General features: G+C 34.8%; 1 protein-coding gene across 10 annotated transcripts in view; it reads right to left on the bottom strand.

The window, feature by feature from the left end:
- The window catches only part of LOC100247859 (uncharacterized), a 46921-nt gene extending 21658 nt beyond the window's left edge, over positions 1-25263 (bottom strand). For 2 of the 10 annotated variants that reach the window (XR_009465537.1, XR_009465538.1), the window contains exons 1-7: positions 25010-25262; positions 11049-11483; positions 10765-10833; positions 10573-10680; positions 6185-6253; positions 2998-3162; positions 2410-2457 (exon numbers count right to left, since the gene is read on the bottom strand). Coding sequence is in view for 3 of the 10 variants with exons in the window: in XM_059736400.1 (XP_059592383.1) it covers positions 2410-2457; positions 2998-3162; positions 6185-6253; positions 10573-10680; positions 10765-10833; positions 11049-11408 (819 nt within the window). In the remaining 7 variants the exon portion in view is untranslated. Of the gene's footprint in view, positions 1-2409; positions 2458-2997; positions 3163-6184; positions 6254-10572; positions 10681-10764; positions 10834-11048; positions 11484-25009 lie in introns of all 10 variants that reach the window. The other 8 variants (XR_009465539.1, XR_009465540.1, XR_009465541.1 and 5 more) reach the window with 5 other exon arrangements.
- Between the last annotated feature and the right edge of the window lie 1028 nt (positions 25264-26291).

Here is a 26291-nt window from a genome sequence, read left to right as displayed (position 1 = left end):
TCCAAACTACATATTTCAAGAAAGTTTGACTTCTTCCTTGAGCTAAGAAAGTGTGGAAAGATTTGACATAAAAAATGTAACTATTAGTTCCACATTTGCAACCTAACACCAGTGCTAGACCTTCCACATTTGCAACTCCCCTTACTAGAATTAGTTCACTCTTATCCGTATATATTTCAAGGCCAAAAATTGCCTCAAATGCTCTTGATTAGCATTACATAAAATTAGGATGCCATTAGCAAACAACAAATCAGACACTTTCATTCCTTCACCGCCTCTTCTTCCCACTTTGAAGCCTAAAATGAAGCCCCCCTCTCTAGTCTTCTTCAAAATCTGACTCAACCTTCATTTCTAAAATGAAGAGATAGGGAAAAAGAGAGGTACCTCAATCCCCTAGAGCTCTAGGGAAAGTTAAACAGTACCCCATTGACAAGGATAGAGAATTTCACCATAAATATGCACCATTTGATCCATTTGACCCACTTATCACCAAAGCCTATTTTATCTAACACTATTAACAAGAATTCCAAATTTACATGATCATAACCTTTTCATTGTCTAGCTAGCAAATAACCCCGCTATTAGTGTTCTTCAGCCTCAAATCTAAGGCTTCATTTGCAATAAGAACTATGTCTAAAATTTGCCCACCCTCCACAAATGCATGTTAGTAAACAAAAACCACTTACCCCACCACCTTTTTTAGCTTATTAGCTCGAACCTTAGCCAAGAGCTTGTACAGCCCCCCAACTAAGTTAATAAGGTCAAAAATCTTTCACATCCTCCACTCTTCCTTTCTTTAAGACTAAAACCAAGAAAATGGCACTTAAGCTTCTCTCAAAAAAATCATAATTGAATTGTTCCTTAAAGAAACCTATCACCTATGATTCTGCAAAATCCAAACTCATTTGTTAAACTACCATAGTGAAACCATCTAACCTTGGAGCTTTGTCCTCGCACAAACCAGACAAGGTGGCTAATACTTCCTCCCTGTACAAAGGAAACTCCAAGACTCTAGCATCCTCACTTCCCAACGCTTCAAAAGTCATCCCACTAATGTTGGGTTTCTAATCACCCACTTCTGATCAAAGATTTTGGAAGCCCTTAGAAACTCATTCTTTTACATTTGCATCCTCAAAAATCCCCATTCACTCTAACTTTGGACAAAAAGTTTATTCTTCTCTGCACTTTGGTCATATTATGGAAGAATTTGGTGTTTATTTCTCTTGGCTTTTGCCTCCACATAGTTTCTTCCAATGAAGCCCGCTTATTGAACTCAATTACTGCTAACCTTCGGGTCTTAGATTCTTTGACAAAAAGGGCTACTGAAAGGGAAATAATCTTCTTTTCAAATCCCACCATTGCCATCCCCACAAAGCTACTGAAAGCCATCAACTTATTGAAGAGACAATCTGAGGGATGCTCCTCTCCCCTGCTGGACAACAGTTAAAAGTTCTTCTTTAAGACCTCTTTTTCCCCTATACCTCACCATGAGCCCCTTTCCTACTAATCCTCTCAAAATATTCTTCAGAAATTCCAACAATGTGCCATCTTGGAATATCATAATAGACTATTTTCGACTTCCATGGGTCCTATAGGCCTCCTTTAGCTACTGTTGATGATCCCAACCTAGATGGATTTCAAAATTGATGAAAAAATAGCATATACTCCTAAACATGCAAGTGCAAGATGTTAGAGACATGTATTGATTACATATAATACATATAAGGTGTAGTTTAGTGTTATCTTGCTTAGAAGATTTCTAGGTTTGTCGATGTATAATCTTTGTACTTCATCCTTTTAATATAAAGAATTGCTCCCTTCACAAAACTCTCACATGTTAGCTTCAATAGCGCTCTATGGACAAAATACCACATAATAATTGCATAGGTTTCGGTATGTACACCCTAGGGTTGGGCCTACATGGTGAGGTCCCTAGATGAGCTGCAAGAGATGTTATACTTATATAGGTTTTTGGTTCCTTTTGTATAGTCCTCCTTGTAAAGCGGAGGTTTCATTGGGTCCTTTGATCAGGTTTGTATATCATGGGGAGGATTTCTCATCCTTCTCATGTTTTTTTCACTTTAATTAATACATCTTTTGTTTCTAATTAAAAAGGGAAAAAAATAATACATAATAATAAGAACAACAAACCAATAACAAACAATAGTAATACTAAGAATTTTATGCTGATAACAATGATGATGATCATAAGAAGTTAAGAACCACATTTAACTTTGGCTAACTGAAAAGGCAACCATCTTCAGTTACTTTTTCTTAGATTATACATCTAATTTAGAATGCCTTCAAATGCATCAACAATTAACCATTAGTGACAAGATAGCCCTCATTCTGGAAAAATAGGCAATTCATTGAATATCAATGGCATCATTGCATAATGAAATGCCATACCTCTGCAGCATCTGTGTTTTGCTCATCCAAAATTCCCATTATCTTGTTCTGCACAGGAAGGATTGGTATATAGAGTTTTAACTCTATTTCAAAGTAAATACACATTACAAAAACATAAAGGGAGAGATAAAGTGGACTAATATAAAATCTAGTTAAACTTCAAGGAGTCCTAGCAGGGCACCACACATCCTGGCATTTGCTTTAACCAATTGGACACCTTGATGGGCTAAGTTAGAAATTCTACCCTACTTGAGATAGGTCTTATTCTTTTTGTAGTCTGTAGCCTTTCCCTTGTTTATCTCTAATCCTTTTGTCTATGGGTGTTCCAGAAAGGACTCCTAGACCTTCTTTGCACTTATTCTATTCTTTGCCCCAATATACTTGTTTATTGATTTTAAGAAAAAATTGAAAATTAGATGAAGCCAATTCAGAATTATCAGATCACAATGTCAGATAACAAATTGTTCTAAACCTGGATATGTTGGTGCCCCATCAATGCACATAGTCAGCCCATATACTCCAGACTTCTGCACAATAAATTGCTGAGTCTAGTAGCATGATAGATCATAGATTCATAAAACAATTTACCTGTTTCTTCAATGACCCAACAGATTCTTCTTCGTTAGAAACCTCTAGCTTAACTGCACTGTTTGTGTCGCCTGTAACATTGTTCTTTCTTTTTGCACCACCAGAACTCAGATATTCCATTGATGGCCGGAGCTGCACCACTGCATGAATAGGATTCAGGTGTAGCTGCAAGAGGTGGGGGGAAAAGAAAAAAAATAAAAATAAAAATAAAGCTTCATAACTTTAGATATCCTTTTTTCTTCTAATGATAGGCAAACAAGTACCTCATTAAAAGAACCTAAACAAAAGGGGCACACCAATGTACACAAGGGTACAAAGGACACCAAAAGGACTTCCTAACCCTAAACATCAAACAAACTAAAATTTTATAAAGCAACAGTATAATACAAAAGTTGTCATAATACACTTACAAAATCAACAAACTCTTGTGTCTTGCATTTAGCAACTAGTAATCTTGGTTCTATGATCAGATCAAGTAATCCAGGTTATAGATGATGAATTGACACACATGCCATGCAAAATTCTATATATACATGCATACATACATATTATATATACATATATACACATTAGTGACGTGGCATAAAAATTGCCCAAAAATCGGTGATAATCAGCAAAATATTTATATAAGGCCGAAAAATCGGCGAAAAAAAGGTGAAAATAAGGAAATATTGGACACTCGAGATTTCGAAGGAGGTTATCGTGTCAGTTGCCTCTGATACACGATATTTCGGCAATATATCCTCGATTGATCACAACATTTTAAACCTTGATTTAAAGTAAGCTAGACAACATCAAAGGCATTAACTACCATTCACCAAAATAGAGATGCCTGCACACAATAATCATAATTAGGCAAATCAAAAACATTGCTGGTCGCAAGAACTGGATTTCAGCCCCAAGGTTCAAAGCTCGGCTTATCCCTGTCGAAGATATCTCAAACAAGTGCCCTATGGTGTCAAGTAAAGTCAAAAACATGCATAGCCTTCATGTTTGATTCATATTGTTGATTTCAAAACTCTGGCCAGAGAACTGGTGACAAGCCAGAGGAAAATGATGCCAACATGAAGCACAAGTTAAATGCACCACATCCCATATATTTCCCTTTAATAGAAGTCCTACATGAAGTCCAGGTATTGGACCACAGGGGAGTTGAGCACATGACACGTAAGTCTACTTTGAAAAGCTAGGGAAGAAAACAATATATTTTTTTAATTTAAAAAAAATATAAAAATAATGACATAACAAAGTTTCTTGACCTAACAACACTAAGCTTCTAAATTAGGAAGAGGGTGGGGAAAAAAAAATTTATCAGAAACAAAAGATATATTGATGATAATAAAAGTTCAAGACAAGGATGAGAGGTTCTTCCCACAAAATACAAAATCTTATCAAAGTAAGACTAGACACCTCCACTCTACAAGGAGAACTATACACATAGGTATACACAAAATATCTCAAAAACCGGAATCAACTCCACTCAATGTTATTCACCCTTTTTGAATTACAAACCAAAAGTCAACTATATTGAATAACATGAAGTGGAACTCCTCTAAAAGCAATAATAGAAGAGGTCCACAGGGAAGAATAGAAGTGAAGTAGATCTCACAACATTCCTTCCGTTCTCCACTTTTCCTCTAAAATCCTAGCATTTCTTGATTTCTACACAATCCAAAGTATAGTGAGACAAACAATTTACTAAAGAGTCTCGCCTTTAATGGAAGTCCCCAATCCTATGAGATTATCATCATACCACCAATACTCATGGGCAGAACCCAATCCATCTTGGCTAGACTAAAGAGCTCATGCCAAAGCCCTAATGTTAATGGGCAATGAAGAAAAAGATAGTCAATCGATTCTTCACTTCCCTTGCATAAAATGCACCAATGAGAATTAAGAGATTTGTGGGGTCTTCTCAACTGTAGCCTATCATTGGTGTTTGCCTTCTCGTGCACCACTAACCAAGCAAAGGCCTTGACCTTTGAAGGGGCTTTTGATTTCCAAACAAATTTGGCTAAAAGGAACAAAATTGGATTTCAGGAACTAGACAAGGCCAAGAAAAAAAAATTATTGAGAATAAACCTAAGGAGAATAAAGACCAAGCACTTAAATCTACGGCAACAGGAGACAAGAGCACTGAAGTTAGTGAAAACATAAATCGTTCGAGAAAGTCAATTTCTATATCAATAAGATTGCAACAAAAGTTACAATGCTAAGAAAATGGATAGGAATTTCTTAGGACGCTAATTTGTGGTAATCAATCTAGTCTCCTCAAAGTGATCATGCTAACTCTTAACACTCCTATTCATACTTTAAACAGAATAACAAACTTTTGTCAACCCTTGCTTTCTCATGGAATCCGTAATTGCGTTTTGAAAACAAGGAGACCAAACTGATAATGACAATTTTGCATAACAAAACCAGAATGTCATGATAAAGCATTTTTTTTGACAGCACTAAGCTTCCAAATTACAAAGGAGATGGCAAAATATTAAAAGGATAGTTTTGCAGTTAATCAAAGTACTGGCCATGTATTCTGACCAAAAATAAAATAAATACTGCCCATGTAATTTTGTAGGACATGAATTTGTAGTCATCAATCTAGTTTACTTAAATTGATCATGCTAACTCTTAATCAATCCCACTATTCATATTTTAAACCACAAAACCAACTTTTGTGGAGACTTGCTTGCATTCCCATGGCCCATGTACTTCCTTTTTCAAAACACACTGCCAGCACGTTTGCAACTATATATCTATATCATCCCATCAACTAAGGAGCTGGAAGATTAATCCATCATCCAGTCAGAAATCTTATTAGCTCGTCTTACTAAAATGATGCCTTGCATAAAATTTGGCCCCAATAAAAGTTTATATAGTTTTAACAGACCCAAGGGTACAAAAGAACTGGCAAGTTCTTATCCAGGCACATCAATTGCCCTAAAAGCACCTTAACAATAAAGTCAAATCATAATTGGAGACAATTATCTTTCTGACTGGCCTCAAAGCATAAAAAACCACCTTTAACAATTCTAATAATTTCAACCAACTCAAAATTTTTACTGCCTTTAACAGATCTCATGCCTTAGGAACAATTCAACCAATCTCAACCATATTCAAGATCAAAACAATAGTAGATTAAGCCTTAAAAAAACAGATCTAAGATATATGTAAACAAGGAGCATACCTTATTCCCCATCAAAACTCCTACGACATAGCCAGTTGTTTGAGGTGGTTTCCATGAAGTCGACAAAGTCTACATAGAAACCAAGAAAAACGATGTCATGCATCATCACCACATAATCATTGGCCAATATGAGCTAATAATGGCAAACAGGACCACAAAGACATCCAACATTTACAAATATAAGTTTCTGTAAGGAAATACAAACCTAAGGAAAAACAAGTACAAAGCATAAAAACAAGAACAAAAAAGGAGCTGTACGAAAGAACAAACTGATCTTTAGAGCAGCATAGGAGAGAACACTATCACCTTTTTTTTTTTAAAGGTAGGAACAAAAACATCTTCATTCAATAAATGATGAATACAAAAAGGATAAGCAAGCCTTCAAAGATGTACAAAAGTTAGCTAAAAAGTAACCAAGCATCCAACACCACAACAAAAATAGCCCCTCCTCTCAAGGGGTAATACCCCTGTAATGCAAATAGAAAGACATTATACACTCAAGGGGAAGAAAATCTCCAACAAAAAAGGTCAAGTGTGTTGCTTCTGGTTTGGCTAACCAGTTAGCTACTTGATTAGATGAACGAGGAATTCAAGAAAAGGAGCATCCCCAACCACACGCAATGTCAATAATTTTGCACACCCAATTGTCAAGCTTCCATGACCCTCTTTCCCTTTTCAACAGCTAGGATAGTACAGTAGTGAAGTCTCACACCACTAATTGATTGGATAAACCTAAAGCCTTGGCATGCTGCAACCCTCCAATAATGTTAATATCTCTACCTCAATAACCAATCTCGCTTTTACATGCTTTGAGTAAGCTCTCAACACTGTACATGAATGATCTATAGTAGCTCCTCCTGTACCCCAACTATCTAAGATTACCTAAGGAACAACTGTCAAAGGTTAATGATCGGAGCCAAAATATATGCTCCGATGGCACATACATAATATAATTCACGCAACATCAAAAGCTCAAACCATCCAGCTTAACTTACATTCATGCTAAGACTCTAGCTATGGATATAACTTCTATTTTGAACCTAACTATAGGTTTAAGGGATAAAAAAAATGATAAGTGCAAAAGTCATTATCAATTAAGGAAGTAGAAAGGGTTAAACATGCATAATTGAGAGACTTGGGACTTGTGAACTATGAAGAGTCCAAACAAGGGCGTAATGAGCAAGCCATAGGCATGAAATACTAGCAACAGATATTATAGATTGAGATAGAGCGCAAGCAACCAGAATGGAGGAGGGTTGAAGCAAATGCAATCAAGTTCACATAGAAATTTGGAACTCAAAACCTGGCAATAGCACATACTCTGACTTTGAGGTTAAATCTAGAGCACTTCCTAAATCAATTTTGGGCAAGCTATATATCATTTTGAAGCTTAGGAAGTCAAAAGTCCAACACTTCAAACGGTGCACACAAATCGAAGTTGAAACAAAAAAATTATGGCCATTTGAAGACAATTGGGCAAAGTTGATGAACCATTTCAAAATTATTTTGAAAATTCAACTTATGATTTCGAAATTACCCCAATTTCAAAATCACACACTACCACTTTAGGGTTTCACCTCCTCCACCTCAGGAATTGTGTCTTGGGCACTCCATCCACCCTAAATGGGCTCCAAATGACTAGAAATCAAGATTTTTTTATTTTTTTTTTTATTTTTAAGTAATTATTTTGGGAAATAAGTGGCCAATAGAGGTATGTCATGTGTTAGGTTTTTTATGGAAACTATAAAAACTCAATATTTAGGTATTTTGAAAGCTTCTTGGGTTTTGTGGGGAGAGAAGAATATATTGAAGACTATTGGTTTGTTTTTTCTATTTTATTAATTTAATCAATTATTTCCAATTTCTTTTATTCAACAATGGTTTTTTATTCTTCTTTTATGAATTGTGTGAATTAAATCTGAGACGCTAAAAAGCCCTTTTAGGGTGTGAAACATGAAAACCTAGGGTTAAAGCCAAGGGAAAACAATGGGTAAAATTGAATTTAAAATGAATGAATGAATAAAAAGTTGAGGCATAATAAATGAAAACAGAGATATCTTCTAATGTTAGTTTGAATTAGGGGATAGTACAATAGCTCATTCCTTGATACTAGGGATTCTTGGTAATTCTTGATCCTTAATTATATGAGGTTTTACTATTGTTATCTACCTTAAAACAAATCTACACAAAATGGTAAAAGCCTAAATCCTAGACCTTAACCCAGATTTCCTATCCATTCATCTATTTAGTATTTCAGTAATGGAATAAAATATTAAAAGTTAGGATATGGATGCAATCCTAAGTTTTGGAACTCGGGTTGATCTCATTTGACCTCATATTCTGAATACCCTAAGCCTAACTAAAATTGATACCCTTATTTTGCTGTAAGCCCTATACCCAAAGTTGGATTGCGGAACCCTCAATCTTGAATCATTTGAATTAGAAATAAATAATTCTCTTGCAATTTAATTAGGTTTATTTTAGTAAATCCAATTTTATTCAAATCAATTTTACACATTCTCAGTTTAAGAAATTAGGGGAAAAAAAATCATTTAGACCTAGTTTGACAACTTTTATAAGTCAATCTTTGAGGACGATACCCAGAATACTACAAAAGCCATAGTGACTCTTTTTTTTGTTTTTCTTGGTCAAAGTTGCTATGTAATTTAGGATTTGTATTTTGGACAACAAGGAATTACAATCAGTTAACCTAACTAAACCCACTAGAATGGGTAACCAATCCCTCATTCCTTTCCTCTCCAACCCGTTGGAGCAACAAGCACGTCTTCTACTCCAGCAATGAGATATGTAAAGGAATATATGCAAAAGGCTCAATGATCCACAAGGAAGAGAAAAATAAAATTGATCCCATACAACATCCACATATCTCCATCTATCCTCAGATATCCTAGCATTCCTCTATAACCAAATGAATCATATAAAGGATAAAACAACCACCTGCCAAAGAATCTTCGCTCTAGGCTGGCTGCCAAAGATTTTAAAGGAGATTCACAACATCTCTGCTATGGCTCTAGGAGGAATCCACTTGAGATTGGTTGGGCTAAACAATCTATGCGACAATTGTAGTGCAATGGGATAGTGAAGAAAAAGATGGTCACTTGATTCACTACTCTTCGAACACATAACACACTAGAGAAAAATTGTCACTTCAAGTGCTAGTTATACTATAAAGAGGGTAGACTACACCCTATACTAGAGATCTGGTCACTTGATCTAATACAGCCAATAAAGCCAAAGCTTGCTCACATTTAACAGCTACAAGAGGCACAAGAATGGTTCAAAGCCATAGTAAAGGACATGATTGAAAGTATAGCTGATACATGGAGCTGAAAGTACCTGATCCTTCCCAATTTTATCTAGTGAATACAAAGCTTAGTGGGATCGAACATGCTCTATCCCAAGGAGCTGCCCACATCTCACTTGTTCTCATCCTCTAAATCATTCCATTTTCCCAAAATCTCAACCTGAGTAAGATTACCTCAAATCCTGTTCTTTTTTTTTTTCTTTTCTTTTTTCCTTTTTTTTTTTTATAACCGATAAAACTTTCATGGTCAAGCTCTTAGGACTCTCCATGGGGACTCAAACCTTGAGGCGTTGACCGCCCCACAACAACTAATACCAAGTAAATTCAGCGTATCATCAGTGGCAAGATTCAAACTCAGGACCATGTGCCACTTATTGGGACCACACTTCCCAGTATTCGTCCTGAGCATTTGGGCCACCTTGGCAGGTTACCTCAAATCTTATTCTATTTATGAAATTATAACTTGTTTACTTGGTGAAACAAGACTTGCCCTAACCTAGGGCCCTTGGTTGCTCCCCAACTAACTTGAGCCCAATCTATAAATCTTACAATTTTCCCAAAACCTCAACCTCATCTAATGTTGTCTCAAATCCTACTCCATAAAAGAAACCATAGCTGGTTTGATCAGTGAGTATCTTGTTTACTTTGTGAAATAGACCCTCCCAAACCATGCTGTAACCTACCAGCGTCCAAATGATGCAACCTATTAATTCCCAACAAACTTATCAAGATCTAATTCATCACAAGCAGCAGGCAATCCAACTGTGTCCAAGGCCAATTCTGCAAATGGCACACAACCACAACAATAAGGATTTGTCGAGTATTCATGTATACATTCTTGTTGCTTTAATTTTTTTACAAATTTATATGGCATTTTCAATGTTTTCTTAATATTTTTCAACTCATGTCAATGTGAAAACTTTTGTAGAAAGTCCATTCTTCTCTACTGCATAACTGTTCTCAACAGTAGATTGGGATTAACCATGAGAGACGTGTATTAATTTAGATAAATTGATCATATACTGAAATGGAAAATCTCAAATCTTATAAAAAAAAAAATAACCTGCTTCTTCATCCTCTGCGCATTAGGAGCATCAGGATCATAATTTTTGGAATCGACATCAATAGACAAATCCACTTCTACTTCTGCGCTAGCAGGTTTCACCCTAACCTGCAAAACGAAAAGAATAGATTTAAACAGGTTTGTTTCTCTTCACGAAGAAGAACAACTCTGTAATAAATGTGCAGTGCACACCTCATCACATCTTTCGCCCAATTCGTACGGACGCCAGTACGGTCTTAGAGGATACTGCAGAACATATATCTGGAAAAGCATAAACGGTTTTAAGACAAAAATAATAATAAAAATAAAACACATAACCCTTCATTTGGGTCCAGAGAAAGCATAGTAATTATACTCATGATACTCCTAGTTCCACATCTAAGAGCGGAATTTATTTTCCTGCAGCCCTGATGTTGCAACACTTTCTCAGCAACCAAACAGAGCTCAAAGGAAAAATGCAATTAAAGAACACACACCTTAGTGTTGTCATCAGTGGGAGGCGGAGTGAAGAAGACATCAATTTCACGGACCACTGGATCTTCATCGCGGTCGTCTTCCTCCATGGCGTCCTCCACTTCCGCTTTGGCTTCCACCTCCATCTCGATAACGCCGTTTTGAGTAGATGAAGCGAAGGGCTCGTCAGCTTTCTTGACCAGCGGAGGTTGAGAGTCTTCTTCCTTCTTATTGATAAGAGTTACATCATCGAGCTTGGATGGTTCAGGTTGAGATGATGGTTCTGGTTTTGGGATGAGCTTAGGTTTGGAGGATTTGGGTGCGAAACGGGAGGGCCGCCTCACAGGAGCCCGGTTCGGACCATCTAGGTCGTCTAGGTCCATGCTTGACGTCTTTCCGGCCGGCGAGTCTGTTTGGTTAGAGAGTGACACAGGTATGGGAGGGTTGAAGCGGAGAACCTGAAAGAACTGGAAATTAGAATTTCTGAAATCGGAAGATAATATATAGCCACATAGGTTATAGGTCACGCACTTTTGTCTTCGTGACTCTTTACCGAACCACTTTTAATATTTATAATACTTACAAATTTTTATTATTCAAAATTTAAAAAATATTAAACACACTTTCTAAAATCACTTTTAAACACACTTTTAGTCCCATAGTCCCGAAATAGCCGAAAAAAGCATACAAAAGGATTTGTTTTAAAATAATGGTTACTTTTGAAATAAATTTTAACCATTTTTTTGTTTTCTTTTTTTTCCATTTCCCTTGAATGTTTTAAGTAAGAACTCAAAATATGCATAATACTTTTAAATTTTTATGTAGTAATTTTTACACAACAAGTTATTAAGAATATGTTTGAAAACGATTTAAAAAAATAGTTTTTTATTTTTTAGAACAAAAAAAAATTGAAAAACATATTTGACAATCATAAACTATTTTATGTTTTCAACTCTTAAATAATATAAAATATTATATTTTTAAATAACATCTTTTAAGTTGTTTATACTTGTTTTTTGAAAATTATTTTAAATATTAATTATACAAACATTAATGATTAAAAATAAAACTGCACACATAAAAAATATCTTTTAAATACATTTAAAAATATTAAAAATAGATTAAAAACATTTCAAATTTCCATTTTATTTTACAAAACATCATATGATAATTTAATACTATTTTTTATAACTATTTTAAAAAACAATTACCAAACATGACCTAAACTTTTTTTTATATATATACTTGAATGTTTAAATATAATTTTATCTAAAAAAAAATTAAAAAAAAAAAGGTTTTCTTATAAATGGTTTTCAAAATATTCCCAAATATGCAATTAGGCCTTTTTCAATAAATTTCTAAAAATATTTATAAGAAAACAGTTTTTTGGAACAATTCTTCAAAGTAGGATTATGTTATATTCAAGGGAAAATTAGTTTGAAAACATTTCATCCTCCAAACAATAAACACATGTTTGATTGATTTAATAAAAATAGTTTTATAAAAACATGTTTTTGAGCTATTTTTAAAATTGAATATTCTATTCTCATAATTAACTTGATGTTCAAAATAAACCATATATGGATTTCTAAAATTTTTAAATATAAAAATATATACTTTGTTAAAACATAAAAGAGTTTTAGTCCATTTTAAAAATTATACACAATTTTTTAAAAAATATTAATTTTTAAAAAAAAATTACAATGTAAACATGTTTATTTACAATTGATTTCAAATATACTTATACAGACATATAAATTATAATAGACCAAAATTTCAAAGCATTTTGCCTGTTTTTTGACATTTGACAATATACATACATATATATATATATATATATATATATATATCTATCCATTTTAATTAATTGGTATGGAAAACAAAACAATAGCTAGCAAAATATGTTATCAACGTTAAAACAAATTAATACCATAAGAGTTTATTTGATTGGAATCGTTTTTTACTTAAAAAAATGTTTATACAAAAAATAAAATAAAATAAAAATAGATGTTTTGTAAAATTTATGAAACACTTTAAAAATCTGAAAATTTACTTTGAGTTCGTTTGACAATGATTTTATGAAGCACTTTTAATATTTATAATATTTAAAAAAAATTATCATTCGAGTGTTAAAAATGTTAGAAACACTTTATAAAATCACTTTTAAACGTATTCTTATAGTGTTGAAAAAACACTTGTAATATTTTCTGAATAAATATTTAGAATCCGTTTGGTAATATATATCATGTATTATTAACGATAACTAGTCAATAAATATATAAAATTTTAACATTTAACTTGGACAAAACACGCATATTCATGATATATTTAAATACAACACTCCCATTTGACAGATCAATTGAGTAACTTGTACTATATGTAGTTGTTTATTTACCTTATACTAAAAGATTTCTCTACCTCATATTGCCTAAATGATTATCAATTTGTACTAATAAATAAATAAAATCGCAAAAGGTATAATATACAACAATGGGCTTAAAGTAAGGCTTATTCCTTTTGTAAGTTGATTATGTTACCCTGATATCATTGTAAATGACGCAGAGGCAGGAATTCATATGTACAAAAATAATTAAAATCAATTGAATAATATTTTTCATCACTTAACCGATAAAATTGGATTTCATATATGGTTGGTGCATTCAAAAAGCCATGTGCATAATTTGTTGTTCGTTTTCTACCAACCTAAACAAATGTAAACATTATGTTAAAATCACGTATATGCATAACATTTTGTATATAATTATTTTTAACCTTTAAAATTAGTTTGGCTATCAATTCGAACACCCACATAACCCGATCATTGATCTAATTAAAAATAAAAATTTTAAAAAACTTGATAAATTTTTAAAAACGAGGTTTGAATGATTTATGAATGAAAAAACACAAATATCAAAAAATCATCGTGAAAACAAAGGATTCATAATAAAAACACAAAAAAATTTGTTACTTGATTCAATACCTTACTATTAGTAGTGGAAACAACCTAGTATTCATGACTAAGGTGGTGTTTTTTTTTATTTGCTGAATAGAAAAAGTTAAAATATTTTGTTTTTTCTATTCAGTTAAAAGTACATTGTTGATATTAATCAACATAACTAAAATGATAAGTTCACTTTAATTGTGTTGGTTGATGTCAATGAATTACTTTTAGTTTAATAGAAAAAGTTAAATATTTTCGCTTTTTCTATTTAGCGAAAAAAAAACACCACTTAAGTCTTAAGAGCAATGGCTTTGAAAGGAATTTACATCATTTGTGCACACAAAACAAACAAGTCTCACTCCAAAGTTGGATATCTACCTCCTCTTTTGTTGTTAGTTTTTTACACTCGAGGCTCAAACACTTGCTACAATATTGGAGAAATACAACCATAGACTCCAAAGAAAAATAATCAAATAATGTACCCATGCACACATCCCAAATCAAATGGTCCATGGGGAGAATGAGCCTTATGGGTTTTCTTTTGGCTTTGTTTGATTATTGTAAAATACTAAGAAATAAAATATTAAAGAAAATAGTTTTTCCATATTTAGTTTTACTATGAAAAATATGAAAAAATATTAGATAAAATTAAAATTTTATATAATTTAAAATTATTTAATTTTTATATAATGAAATAAAATAAGTGAAATGAGTTTGAAAAGTATATAAAAATAATTTATTGACTTTGAATCATTTTTTTCTCCTTTTCACCTTTCCTTTCTATTTTATTTTTCTCGGATTTTCCCTTTAAATTTTCTTATGATCAATTATAGCCTCTAAATCCTTGGCGAAAAAGCTTTGCATGGAAAAGAGCGGATACTCAATTTCTTCACCAAACAAACTCTAGTAAACAATTATGAGCTATTATCCCATGGTTTAATTAAAGGATAGTGCAGTGAACAGTACTATAAAAAATGACCAACAGTAGTTTTTTGATAAATAAGCACATAATATATTAAGGGGTAAAAAATCACAAAGCATACAGGAAGTATACATAATAACCTGAACAAAAAAAAAAGCACAATAATAAAACCTCACTAGCCCTTAAGTGGCCGTTAGCCACTCCAAAAAGCCTAAAAGCGAAGATGACTCATCTACAATATACACCTTAGCCCAACTCCACAAATTACATATAAATTTTTTTTTGAGTTTCTGTATGGCTAAAGAACCCCCCCTAAAAGCTAATCTATTCATTTCCTTATACTATCCAAAAAATACACAACGAAATGGAATTCTAAATCTTTTCATTTTTTTCCCCACAAAATGGCTCATCCAACTAAATAACACTTCTTTGACTGTCTCTAAGAACACCAACTGAACCCCAAACAAGTTGGGACTGTTTAGTTGCTAACTCAAGTTGCATTGTTCCTAAATGACTTGATATTTATACTTTATAATGTACATAGATTTATAGATATGTTAAACTTTTTAAAGTTATATTTGATTGATTAGATATGACATGAAATAAGTTATTATATCACTTATCATATTTTATATTCAACAAAACATAAGATAGGACAATTGGTGAGATATATTATCCGTAATTTTTTTTTTCTCTTACATGAAACATGTTAATCGCTTTGTTAGATATGAAATATGAGATATGCATAAATTTATTTATTTTTATTTTTTAATATACTCATTTTGAAAAATAAATTTTCTTATTATAAATTAAACTTATGGTTAAAAAAAGCTAAAAAAATTATAAGCTAATATTAATATATAATATATAAATTATTTTTTATATATTGGATAGCATATTTGTGGACCCTGCATTTCGGCTCAATGCGTTTCCCACTCGATGGCAAGTTCGATTTTTATTTGAAAAATGATTTTTATTGATTAAGAAAATGACTTAGAGTCGCCATTTATTTTTGTTTTATTTTTAAAGGGTAAACAAAATAAGAAAGAAAAACCCTAAGTGTGACTCCTTATTTTGGAAAAGGTGGTCTGTGAAAAATCGGATTGGGTTCGGAGGTCAGGTTACTTATTGGGAAGGTACGGTAAAGACCGTAGCACCCCTCTAAGTCCCTAAAGTCAGGTCTCTACTAATAAAATGAAGCTGACATGGCAATCAATAAGAAAATCAATGAATACTCAGAGCGATCATGCACATATGGAAGTCAGAAAATGCATATAGACTAACCAGAGTGAAAATTGATACGTACCTGGGCGACGAGCCACAATACACTATCAAAAAGTGAGGTTAGTGCACAATTAAGAATAATATTGAGCATGTCATAGAGCAGAATAAAATCAATCATGCATGACAATTAAATCAATCAATCAATCAATCAATCAATAATAAATCACATATGTGGGGCCCTCACCAAAGCCCGTTTTTTTTTTTTTTATGAATTAATTCCATAAATTCCATTATTCGGAATTATGGAATTTAAATCACGATTATTTTAAAACGTTTTTAAAACAAATGAGACGTAGAAATTGTTTGCCAGAAGGAAAGATGGCAACAAAGTTTTATTAAAAATGGGACTTTGGGTGATCTTAAAAATTCTGAGGATGAAAGATGGAAAAAATCAGAGTTATTTGAAAATCAGAATTTGAGAAAGATATTTACAAAATAGGATTTGGGGCAATTATTTAAAAATTCAAAGAGGAGAATAGGAGGTGACATGTGCCTCAAAGGTAAGCCATGCATTGACGTACAAATGAAAAGGTGATAAGGGAAAACCAAGTAAGAACACAGTCTGGAGTGCCACTACATCTGCTCTGTCAACAACTCATCTTTAAATGAATCACATGTTTTTGCTGTAAACTTTGATATGCACCATTTTCATCTAAAACTTCTTGCGGAACAGCCCTCTTGAACGTGTACAAGTGAGCATCCATGAGATCAACTCGAATTTCCATCTGGCCTACTGCACGGGGTAGGCATTTTTGAACCCAGATATCTCTCTCAATTTCTGGTCCTGTAGCCATGTATAATAGGAACTGTTTAATGGGATCCAACCCTATAATGTTGCAACAACGTTCCCTTCCAATGACACTCCAACAAATGCACCTTTGCTACAACTGTATGTATAACACATGCCAGAACCTCTATCTCCAGCTTGGAGATATGCTTCCAACACTCTTCCTACAGGTCCTTCAGTAGCACTGCAACCAGCACCAAGAGAAAAATGCATGCGACTACAAAATGTCTTCACAGCTTTGGAATCATGAAGCGCAATTATGAAGTCCATGAGTTCGCCCCCAATCTGGTAGTAGCTCCTCAATGTATTAGCTGACTTGTATATCTCATGTTCCATGGACAAATCAACTGGAAGATTCAGCCATCCTCGTGTACATGTCCAGTCCATCACATCATGCTTTACAATCAGTACAGGGTATATTTTTCCATTCGTTTCCTCACCGAGACGCAATCTGATCTCGGTTCCACTTCCAAGTGATTCATTCCATGCATCATCGAGAACCAAAGATGTTTTCTTGTGCATTTCCTGTATACCCCCTTGAGAATCCAGCAAACCACAGTTTCTGGGCGATAACAGAAACAACAAGAATAGGTAGGGTTGCCAAAGCAACAAGAGCCAATCTCCATCCCAGCAACATCCCTATAAGGGCAGCCACAATAACAGCTGCTCTGGCCTGTATAAATGTAGGGAATCGGTTGCTAAATGCAGCTCGCACAAACGTAGCATCATTTGCCAACCGCATGGACAAGGTATCAACACTGTTCTCCTTTTCATCAAACCATCCAACTTCATTATGCAGCACTGCTGAGAACATCATTCTCCTAACTCTTAAGGTCCCTAATAGTTTGATTAATGGCCTTCTTCATTGTAACTACAGCTCAAAGCGCAGTGTCCCTATTGGAATATCCAAAATCTGATAGATGAATTAGAGTTAAAATCACAAATAGCCAAATAGAATTCATCTAACTAATGTCAGTTAAATTAGTTATGCCAGTTGTCAATACTTAACAACTTTATTGATCCATTTCAAGTGTATAAATAGACCTCACCTGTACATTTTTATTTCATCTGAATGTAAGGAGAATTTCAGCTTCAATACACGTTTGAGTGCTCCTCTGTTTTCTCCTCTGTTTTGCTTATAATTCTGCATATCTTCACATGGTATCAGAGCTTCATATTTTCCGTTGTTCTTGATCTTTCTTCATCTTTCTTGATCTTTCTTGATTCTTCTTCATCTTTCCTGGTTGATTGTTACTTCACAATGACTAAGGAAGAACATGCTTCTATGGCTAACTCTCATTCATCAAATGGACCTGCATAGAATCTTTCAGATGATTCATCCAGCTGCTATTACTTACATCCATCTGATAATCCTGGTGCACTTCTGGTTTCCGAGATATTCACTGGTGAGAATTATATTGCATGGAGTCGATCTATGTCAATTGCTCTAACAGTGAAAAATAAAATTGCATTTGTTGATGGTTCTCTGGTTCAACCGATCACTAATGATCCTCATCTTCGTGTTGCTTGGCTAAGAGCCAATAATCTTGTCTTGTCTTGGCTAATGAATTCAATTGCCAAAGAAATCCGTGGTAGTCTTCTCTATTTCACAAATGCTTTTGATATCTGGGAGGAGCTGAAAATCAGATATCTCAGAAGTGATGGACCAAGGGTTTTCTCCTTGGAAAAATCCTTAAGTTCCATTTCTCAAAATTCAAAATCTATCACTGAATATTTTAGTGAATTCAAGGCTTTATGGGATGAATACATTAGCTATCGTCCTATTCCCAGTTGCAGATGTGGGAACCTGAATCGTTGTTCTTGTAATATCTTGAAGGACTTGACTGATAGACAGCAATCAGACTATGTAATGAAATTTCTTGTGGGGCTTCACGATTCTTATTCAGCAATTAGAAGTCAATTGCTACTGCAATCTCCTTTACCATCTATGAGCAGAGTTTTCTCCCTACTTTTACAAGAAGAGAGTCAAAGATCATTAACTAATGCAGTTGGCATTTCCATTGATTCACAAGCAATGGTTGTTGAACAATCATCAAGAATCGTTTCAACAAGTAATACTCAATTCACAAAGCAGAAAGGAAAGTCTGATGCAATCTGCTCTCATTGTGGTTATTCAGGTCACTTAGTTGATAAATGTTTTCAGCTAATTGGATATCCTCCTGGATGGAAAGGACCAAGAGGAAAAAGATTCAACTCTACACCAACTGCAGCCAAAAATTTTCAAAGATTGCCCACTGCAAATAATACTAATGTTTTGGAGCAAAATTCAAGTAATTCCAACATGATTTTTTCTCAAGAACAAATCCAAAATCTGCTTACTCTAGCAAACAGCCTTTCCAGCTCAAACACAAATTCTAATGCAACTGTCAATGTTGCATCCACCTCAGGTAATTCCTTTTTCTGCAATACAGTTTCTTCATCAAAGAACCAGTTTACTTGGATTCTTGATACAGGAGCAACAGATCATATGATATGTTCTCCCCTTCTATTTGACTCGATTGTTCTACCTAAAACATCTTCCAAAGTTCATTTACCAAATGGACAAACAGTTCCAATTATCTTCACTGGATCTGTAAAATTCTCACCTGATATTACTTTACACAATGCTCTTTATGTTCCATCTTTCAATGTCAATCTTGTTTCTGCATCAAGATTAACTAAAGATAATTCAATTGGATTATTTTTTCTTCAATCCAAATGTATCTTGCAGGACCTTAGCAAATGGAGGATGATTGGGCTTGCTGAAGTTCAATCTGGTTTATACCATCTTCAACAATTATCTGCTCAAACAAATAAAGAAATGCTTTCTAGTTCAATTGGTTTACCTTCTAGTTCTTTAGTTGAGTCTTGTACTGTTAATTCTGATCTATGGCATTTTCGTTTAGGCCATATTCCAAATGCAAAAATACAACTCATAAATAGTTCTGATTCTTCTGTAAAGGCTATTCATAACAAAGTTTGTGAGATCTGTCCATTAGCTAAACAGAAAAAGCTACCATTTCCTATATCAAATAGTCAATCAAATAAAGCCTTTCAATTGGTTCACACTGACATTTGGGGGCTTTTTTCCATTCCTTCATATTCTGGTTACAGATTCTTTCTAACTATTGTTGATGATTTCACAAGATTCACTTGGTTATTCTTAATGAAAACCAAAACAGAAACTCGAGCTATACTTACCAACTTTCTAGCTTATGTTCACACTCATTTCAACACTAATATTCAAACTCTTAGATCAGATAATGGTCAAGAATTTAATATGCCTACTTTCTATCAAGAACATGGCATTATTCATCAATTATCATGTGTTGAAACACCTGAACAAAATGGAAGGGTTGAAAGAAAACATCAACACCTATTGAATGTAGCTAGATCTCTCATGTTTCAGTCAAAATTACCCTTATCCTATTGGACAGATTGTGTATTAACAGCCACACATCTGATAAATCGTACTCCATCATACATTCTAAATAATCAAACACCATATCAGTTATTGTTTCAAAAGCCACCTAACTACAATTACTTCAAAGTCTTCGGTTGTTTATGCTTTGCTAGTACAATCACAAACAATCGAGGCAAATTCCATCCAAGAGCAACAAAATGTATTTTTCTTGGTTATCCACCAAACATTAAAGGATACAAAGTTCTTGACTTAACAACTCTCAAAACTTTTGTTTCTCGGAATGTACTTTTTCATGAATCTACATTTCCCTCGATTCCAGACACAATTCACAAACCTTTTGTTTTTCCAGATTTTCCCCAAATATATGAATCCAAATCCTGCAAACCAAACAACTTAGTTTCTATAACTTCTGGTTCTACAAATTCTATTGATCCAACCTCTGTTATTGAATCTTCAATTCCTGAAAATACAATTCATGCAAACAATGATGCTAATAGTCTTAGAACGTCTGAAAGAACTAACCATTTACCTAAATACTTGCAGAATTACTATTGTGGTAATATGACTAAGATTGATTCAGCAACTCAAGCACCTTCAAGCTGCTCCTCATCTGGTAAGCCCTATTGCATATTCTCCTTTTTATCTAATTCCAGATTATCCTCCAAACACAAAGCCTTCATCTCTGTTATTTCATCCACTTTTGAACCAAAAACTTACAAACAGGCTGTCTCAATTCCTCATTGGCAAACTGCCATGACTGATGAAATAAAAGCTCTTGAGCATAATAAAACTTGGGATCTTGCAATTTTACCTCCAAACAAAACTGCTATAGGTTGTAAGTGGGTATATCGAGTGAAATTTAAGGCGGATGGAAGTGTAGAAAGGTACAAAGCCAGGCTTGTAACCAAGGGCTACACTCAACAAGAGGGGCTTGATTTTTTTGACACATACTTTCCTGTTGCAAAGATGACAACAGTTAGAGTGCTTCTGGCTATTGCAGCAGCTAAACAATGGTATTTACATCAACTTGATGTAAATAATGCCTTCTTACATGGAGACTTAAATGAGGAGGTCTACATGCAATTGCCACTAGGTTTTTCAACACCAAATGACCCTCGGGTTTGTAAACTCAAAAAGAGTTTATATGGTTTGAGACAAGCTTCCAGGCAGTGGTACTCAAAGTTGTCTTCATCTTTACTCAAGTTTGGTTTCAGTCAAGCAAAGGCAGATTCAAGCCTTTTTATCAGACAAACATCAACTAGTTTCATTGCTCTATTAATCTATGTTGATGATGTTATAATAGCTTCAAATGATCTCAAGGAAATAGATGCTGTGAAGAAGTTTCTCCATGAATCTTTTACTATAAAAGATTTGGGTGAACTGAAATATTTTTTAGGCATTGAAGTAGCCAGATCAGCAAAAGGTATTGTGTTGTCTCAACGAAAGTATGCTCTGGATGTATTGAAAGATAGTGGTTTCTCTGGCTCTAAACCAGTTGGTTTTCCTATGGAATCAAGTTTAAAACTTACTGCCAATGATTCAAGTCCTTTATTGTCTGATCCTGCATCATATAGAAGACTCATTGGCAGACTTCTTTACTTAACAATCACTAGACCTGACTTGGCATATGCAGTACAAGCTCTTAGCCAGTTTATGTCTAATCCTCATTCAACACATTTACAAGCTGCAGAAAGAGTTCTTCGATACATTAAGGCAACACCAGGTCAAGGTTTATTCCTAAAGGCTTCATCTGATCTACATTTAAAGGCATATTCTGATAGTGATTGGGGTGGCTGCATTGACACTAGGCGAAGTGTTACTGGTTTCACAGTTTTCATAGGAGACTCTCTCATATCTTGGAAATCAAAGAAGCAACCTACTGTAAGTAGGTCCTCGGCAGAAGCTGAATACAGAGCTTTAGCCACTACAACTTGTGAGCTTCAATGGTTGGTTTATTTGTTGGCTGATTTGAATGTTAAGCATCCTCAACCAGCACTGCTGTATACTGACAGCAAACCTGCTTCAGAAATAGCTTCCAACCCAGTACACCACGAACGAACAAAACATATACAGCTCGATTGCCATCTAGTTAGAGAGAAATTGCAAGAGGGTTTGATCAAAATAATCCACATTCCTTCCAAGCATCAACTGGTGGATATATTGACCAAACCTCTCGGATGTCTCAATTTTCATCATCTTATCAGCAAGATGGGAATGATAAACATTCATTCTCATCTTGAGGGGGGGTGTTGGAATATCCAAAATCTGATAGATGAATTAGAGTTAAAATCACAAATAGCCAAACAGAATTCATCTAACTAATGTCAGTTAAATTAGTTATGCCAGTTGTCAATACTTAACAACTTTATTGATCCATTTCAAGTGTATAAATAGACCTCACCTGTACATTTTTATTTCATCTGAATGTAAGGAGAATTTCAACTTCAATACACGTTTGAGTGCTCCTCTGTTTTCTCCTCTGTTTTGCTTACAATTCTGCATATCTTCACAATCCCCTTCAACGGAATCTGACTTGGGAGCTTTTCATGTGCCAGATGATACTGACATGCAGATATTTATAGATTCCATGATACCGCGCCCAAGGAACTCCTCTTGGGAACCTCGCCAGAATTAGGACTCCGACAGTCCTTAACAAAGACAAGTAATGGATCAAATGGATGATCACCTGATGCAGTATCAATTATGAAGTCGAGTAATCTAGAAAGAGCCTTCATCTGCTGTTTATCTGATGAGACCACTAATTTGTCTGATCCAAGCAAATTCAGAGCTTCTTATTTCTTGGATCTTGCTAATCTTCACAGTCGAGTGACCAAGACCATCTAGCCTAATGACCTTTAGGGATTCACCAGGTTAGTTATCCCCATGCATGGTATTTTGGGATGGATAAGCCTCACAGTCCGGTTTGCACCAATGACGAAAACACTGCATTGACAGTTGACAATTCAAAGCATGGATACCCATCATGACCACAAATGCTGGTGGTAACATTCAAGAGCTTAAGGTGACTGGCGTATAGAGGATTAAAAGAACCGGGAAGTATTATTTTTCTGTCAGTTATTTGCCTTACTTGTAAACGGATGAACCACTTATGACACAGTTGTTATCATTCTGGCAAGCACAAGCACAAGATGGACAAGGAGTGATGATATCGCTGCAAAAAGACGAGAAGGAGACTCAACATCTTGGTTTTGCAGAGGCCACCAACTGTGAGTGGGTGCATCAGTAAGTTTTTCGTCGGCCATCAGAGGAGAGGGAAAGTGAAGGAGCTTCAATGGTTGCTTGGCGTTCCAGTGATGGCGGAGGCATTTCGCCGCCGGCGTCGTTTGAGGACAGCTTTGCTTGCTTTATTTTTTATTTTTCAATTCCTCAACCAACCCACTTTAAAGCATAAAAAGTAATGGAGCACTCATTCAATTTGTTAAATGAGGAACTTGCAAAGGCCTGATGGCTTGTAATGACTCCCATGCAGAGGGTTCCACTTGGTTACTCACATCTGACCACTGTCCGTTATGCTGGACCTCTTAGCTTGGTTCTGTAGTTTATCAGCAAATGTTGGACGCTGCTTCAATGGGTACTACTTAGAAGGTATGTTACCAGCCATGACATCATTTCCACCCTAAATGTGTCTGAACCTGGCTGCCATCAGAGTTTGTGTGCGTACGGGCTTACGAACCAGTGAAGAGCAGCAGTGATGGAAGCCCTGAGGAATAATACAGAATATACAACCGCACCCTTGAGGATCTCATTCACTTCTGGAAATGTCATGAAAGTAATAGCAGGTCCTGGAGGTGTTGAGAAGTAGCAGAAGACGAGAGAGAAAAGCGAAGCTTTTCTCACTATAGATGAGTTGTACCCATGGTAAACAATCTTAGGATCTTTTTCATCTGTCAAATCATGATTATCACTACCAGGTGACAATTTAATAGCACCTCTCACACAGAAAGTGCAAAGTTCTGAAAGTATTGGGACTGTCACAAAATTTCCCGGTGAGTAACGCATGAAGCAACGCATGACTGCAATCACCAATCGATTGAACTCGAGATTTTGCCCGAATAGCCCCCAAACACGATTTCAACCAATACGTTAGAGCCTCAGTTCAAACACTGAACTAAGCTCTCAAACAGGATGCCATGGAAACTTCTGTAGAGTGATGGCCATGGCACTTCGCTGGCTAGATGAACTCCAACCCAAGGAATGGGCAATAAGTCACATGAATCCCAGAGGTTTTGCTACTGAGCTCTTTCAAAGACATCCCAATGCAGGCAACCCACCCCAAACATGATACTCATGCTAAACATATCAGAGACGAAAGACACAATGAAGGAAACAGAGCACGTGCAAGAAGAAATAATACTATTAAATATAGCTTTCTTCCATGAAAAACACTGAGAGTTAAGAACCGGTGGGAGGTTCTTGACTGATTTTAACACACAAACAAATAGCATAATCATAATGTAACACATACAGGGGAAAGCAGAGACTAAGCCAACGGGAACTGAGAAACAGGTTTAACACATTAGACAGCCAAAATAAACATCCAAATGATAGAAAGAAACATCGAATGACTGAAATAATGGAGAACTTAAGGTGTAAAAATAGCTAAACCTGAGCGATCCTTTCGATCAAAAGTCATTTGGTTCTCAGCAAGCTGCAGCCTCTCTCCTTTGTTTCTTGCTTCTTCTGTGGATCTCCAGGAAATGCCCTTCCCCTGCCCAAAGAAAGCTCCTCAGTAGTCTTCTCCTCTGGCTCCCCTCAAGCAGAAAGATCCCACCCCCTAGCAGCTTTCCCTCAAACTAAGAGCAACATCCTCCCAAAATATCTTCTCTCCCTAGACCTCCTCCCTCACAGCCCAAAAGCAGCCTGCTATCACCCCAAAACTAAACTATCCCGTAGCCCCTACTTTTTACCACATCCTCTCTCTCATCAGCTCCTCATAACAGAAATCAGCTTTTTCCAGAATCTTCTTGACACCGGTCATCATCTGATTTGTCTCCCAAAAAGCAAGGCTGATTCTCTTGTAGCCACTAAGGAGGCGACACGTGGCTCGCTGGGTAGTGACATTGGCTAAAATATCTGCAGGAAACAAAAATGAATCATGCCCCAAAATGGGTCTACAATATTATAAAAAAAATGTTATTTAAAAAGTTTAAATATTTAATCATGAATATTGTTAAATATAATAAAAAATTTATTTTTTAAAAATATAAAATATTAGAAGAGGATATAATTTATATTTCAAATATTTAAAATAATATATATTTCATATTATTATTTTTAATTAATTTTATAAATTAAATATAAATATAATATAACATAACATATTTGATTGCATATGCTACCTTAATATATAATGATCATGTTGATAGGATATATCAAAAGATATCATATCATATTAAAAATAATATTTATTTTATATCTAATAAAATATGATATCATACTATATACATATCTTATCTTATTATCGCAAAGTAACATAATCTTACAATATAAAAAAGTTTTTTTTGATGGGAAGTGTATTTTTATCTACCCAAAGTGTTTTTCCCACTTCCACGATAAAAGATAATTGTTTGTACTTTCTAATTCTAAACCACATGCAACGATGATAAGATTTGAAGGTCAGTTGTAGGAGCCAAAGATAGCTTTCACCGTTGAAGCACATCTCGCCTGCGTTTTTATGCTGCGCCGTGAGACACGGTGGAACTTGGGTTACAACATCCACGAAGCAGCACTTCTCGTTTCTTTCTTTCCTATAAGAGTTGTCCTAGCGCGTGTATGACACACTTTAAACGTGACGATCAAACAGGACACGTGGCAATATTTCGACCCGACAACTGTATATGTATATAGAGCCACTTCTGTTTTTTTGTTCCTTTTTCTAGACGCCCAG

The sequence above is a fragment of the Vitis vinifera genome, chromosome 4 (genome assembly GCF_030704535.1).
Source record: "Vitis vinifera cultivar Pinot Noir 40024 chromosome 4, ASM3070453v1".
Lineage (NCBI taxonomy): Eukaryota > Viridiplantae > Streptophyta > Magnoliopsida > Vitales > Vitaceae > Vitis > Vitis vinifera.
Note: the sequence above shows the minus strand (reverse complement) of the source record. Positions and strands in the feature narration are given on the sequence as shown.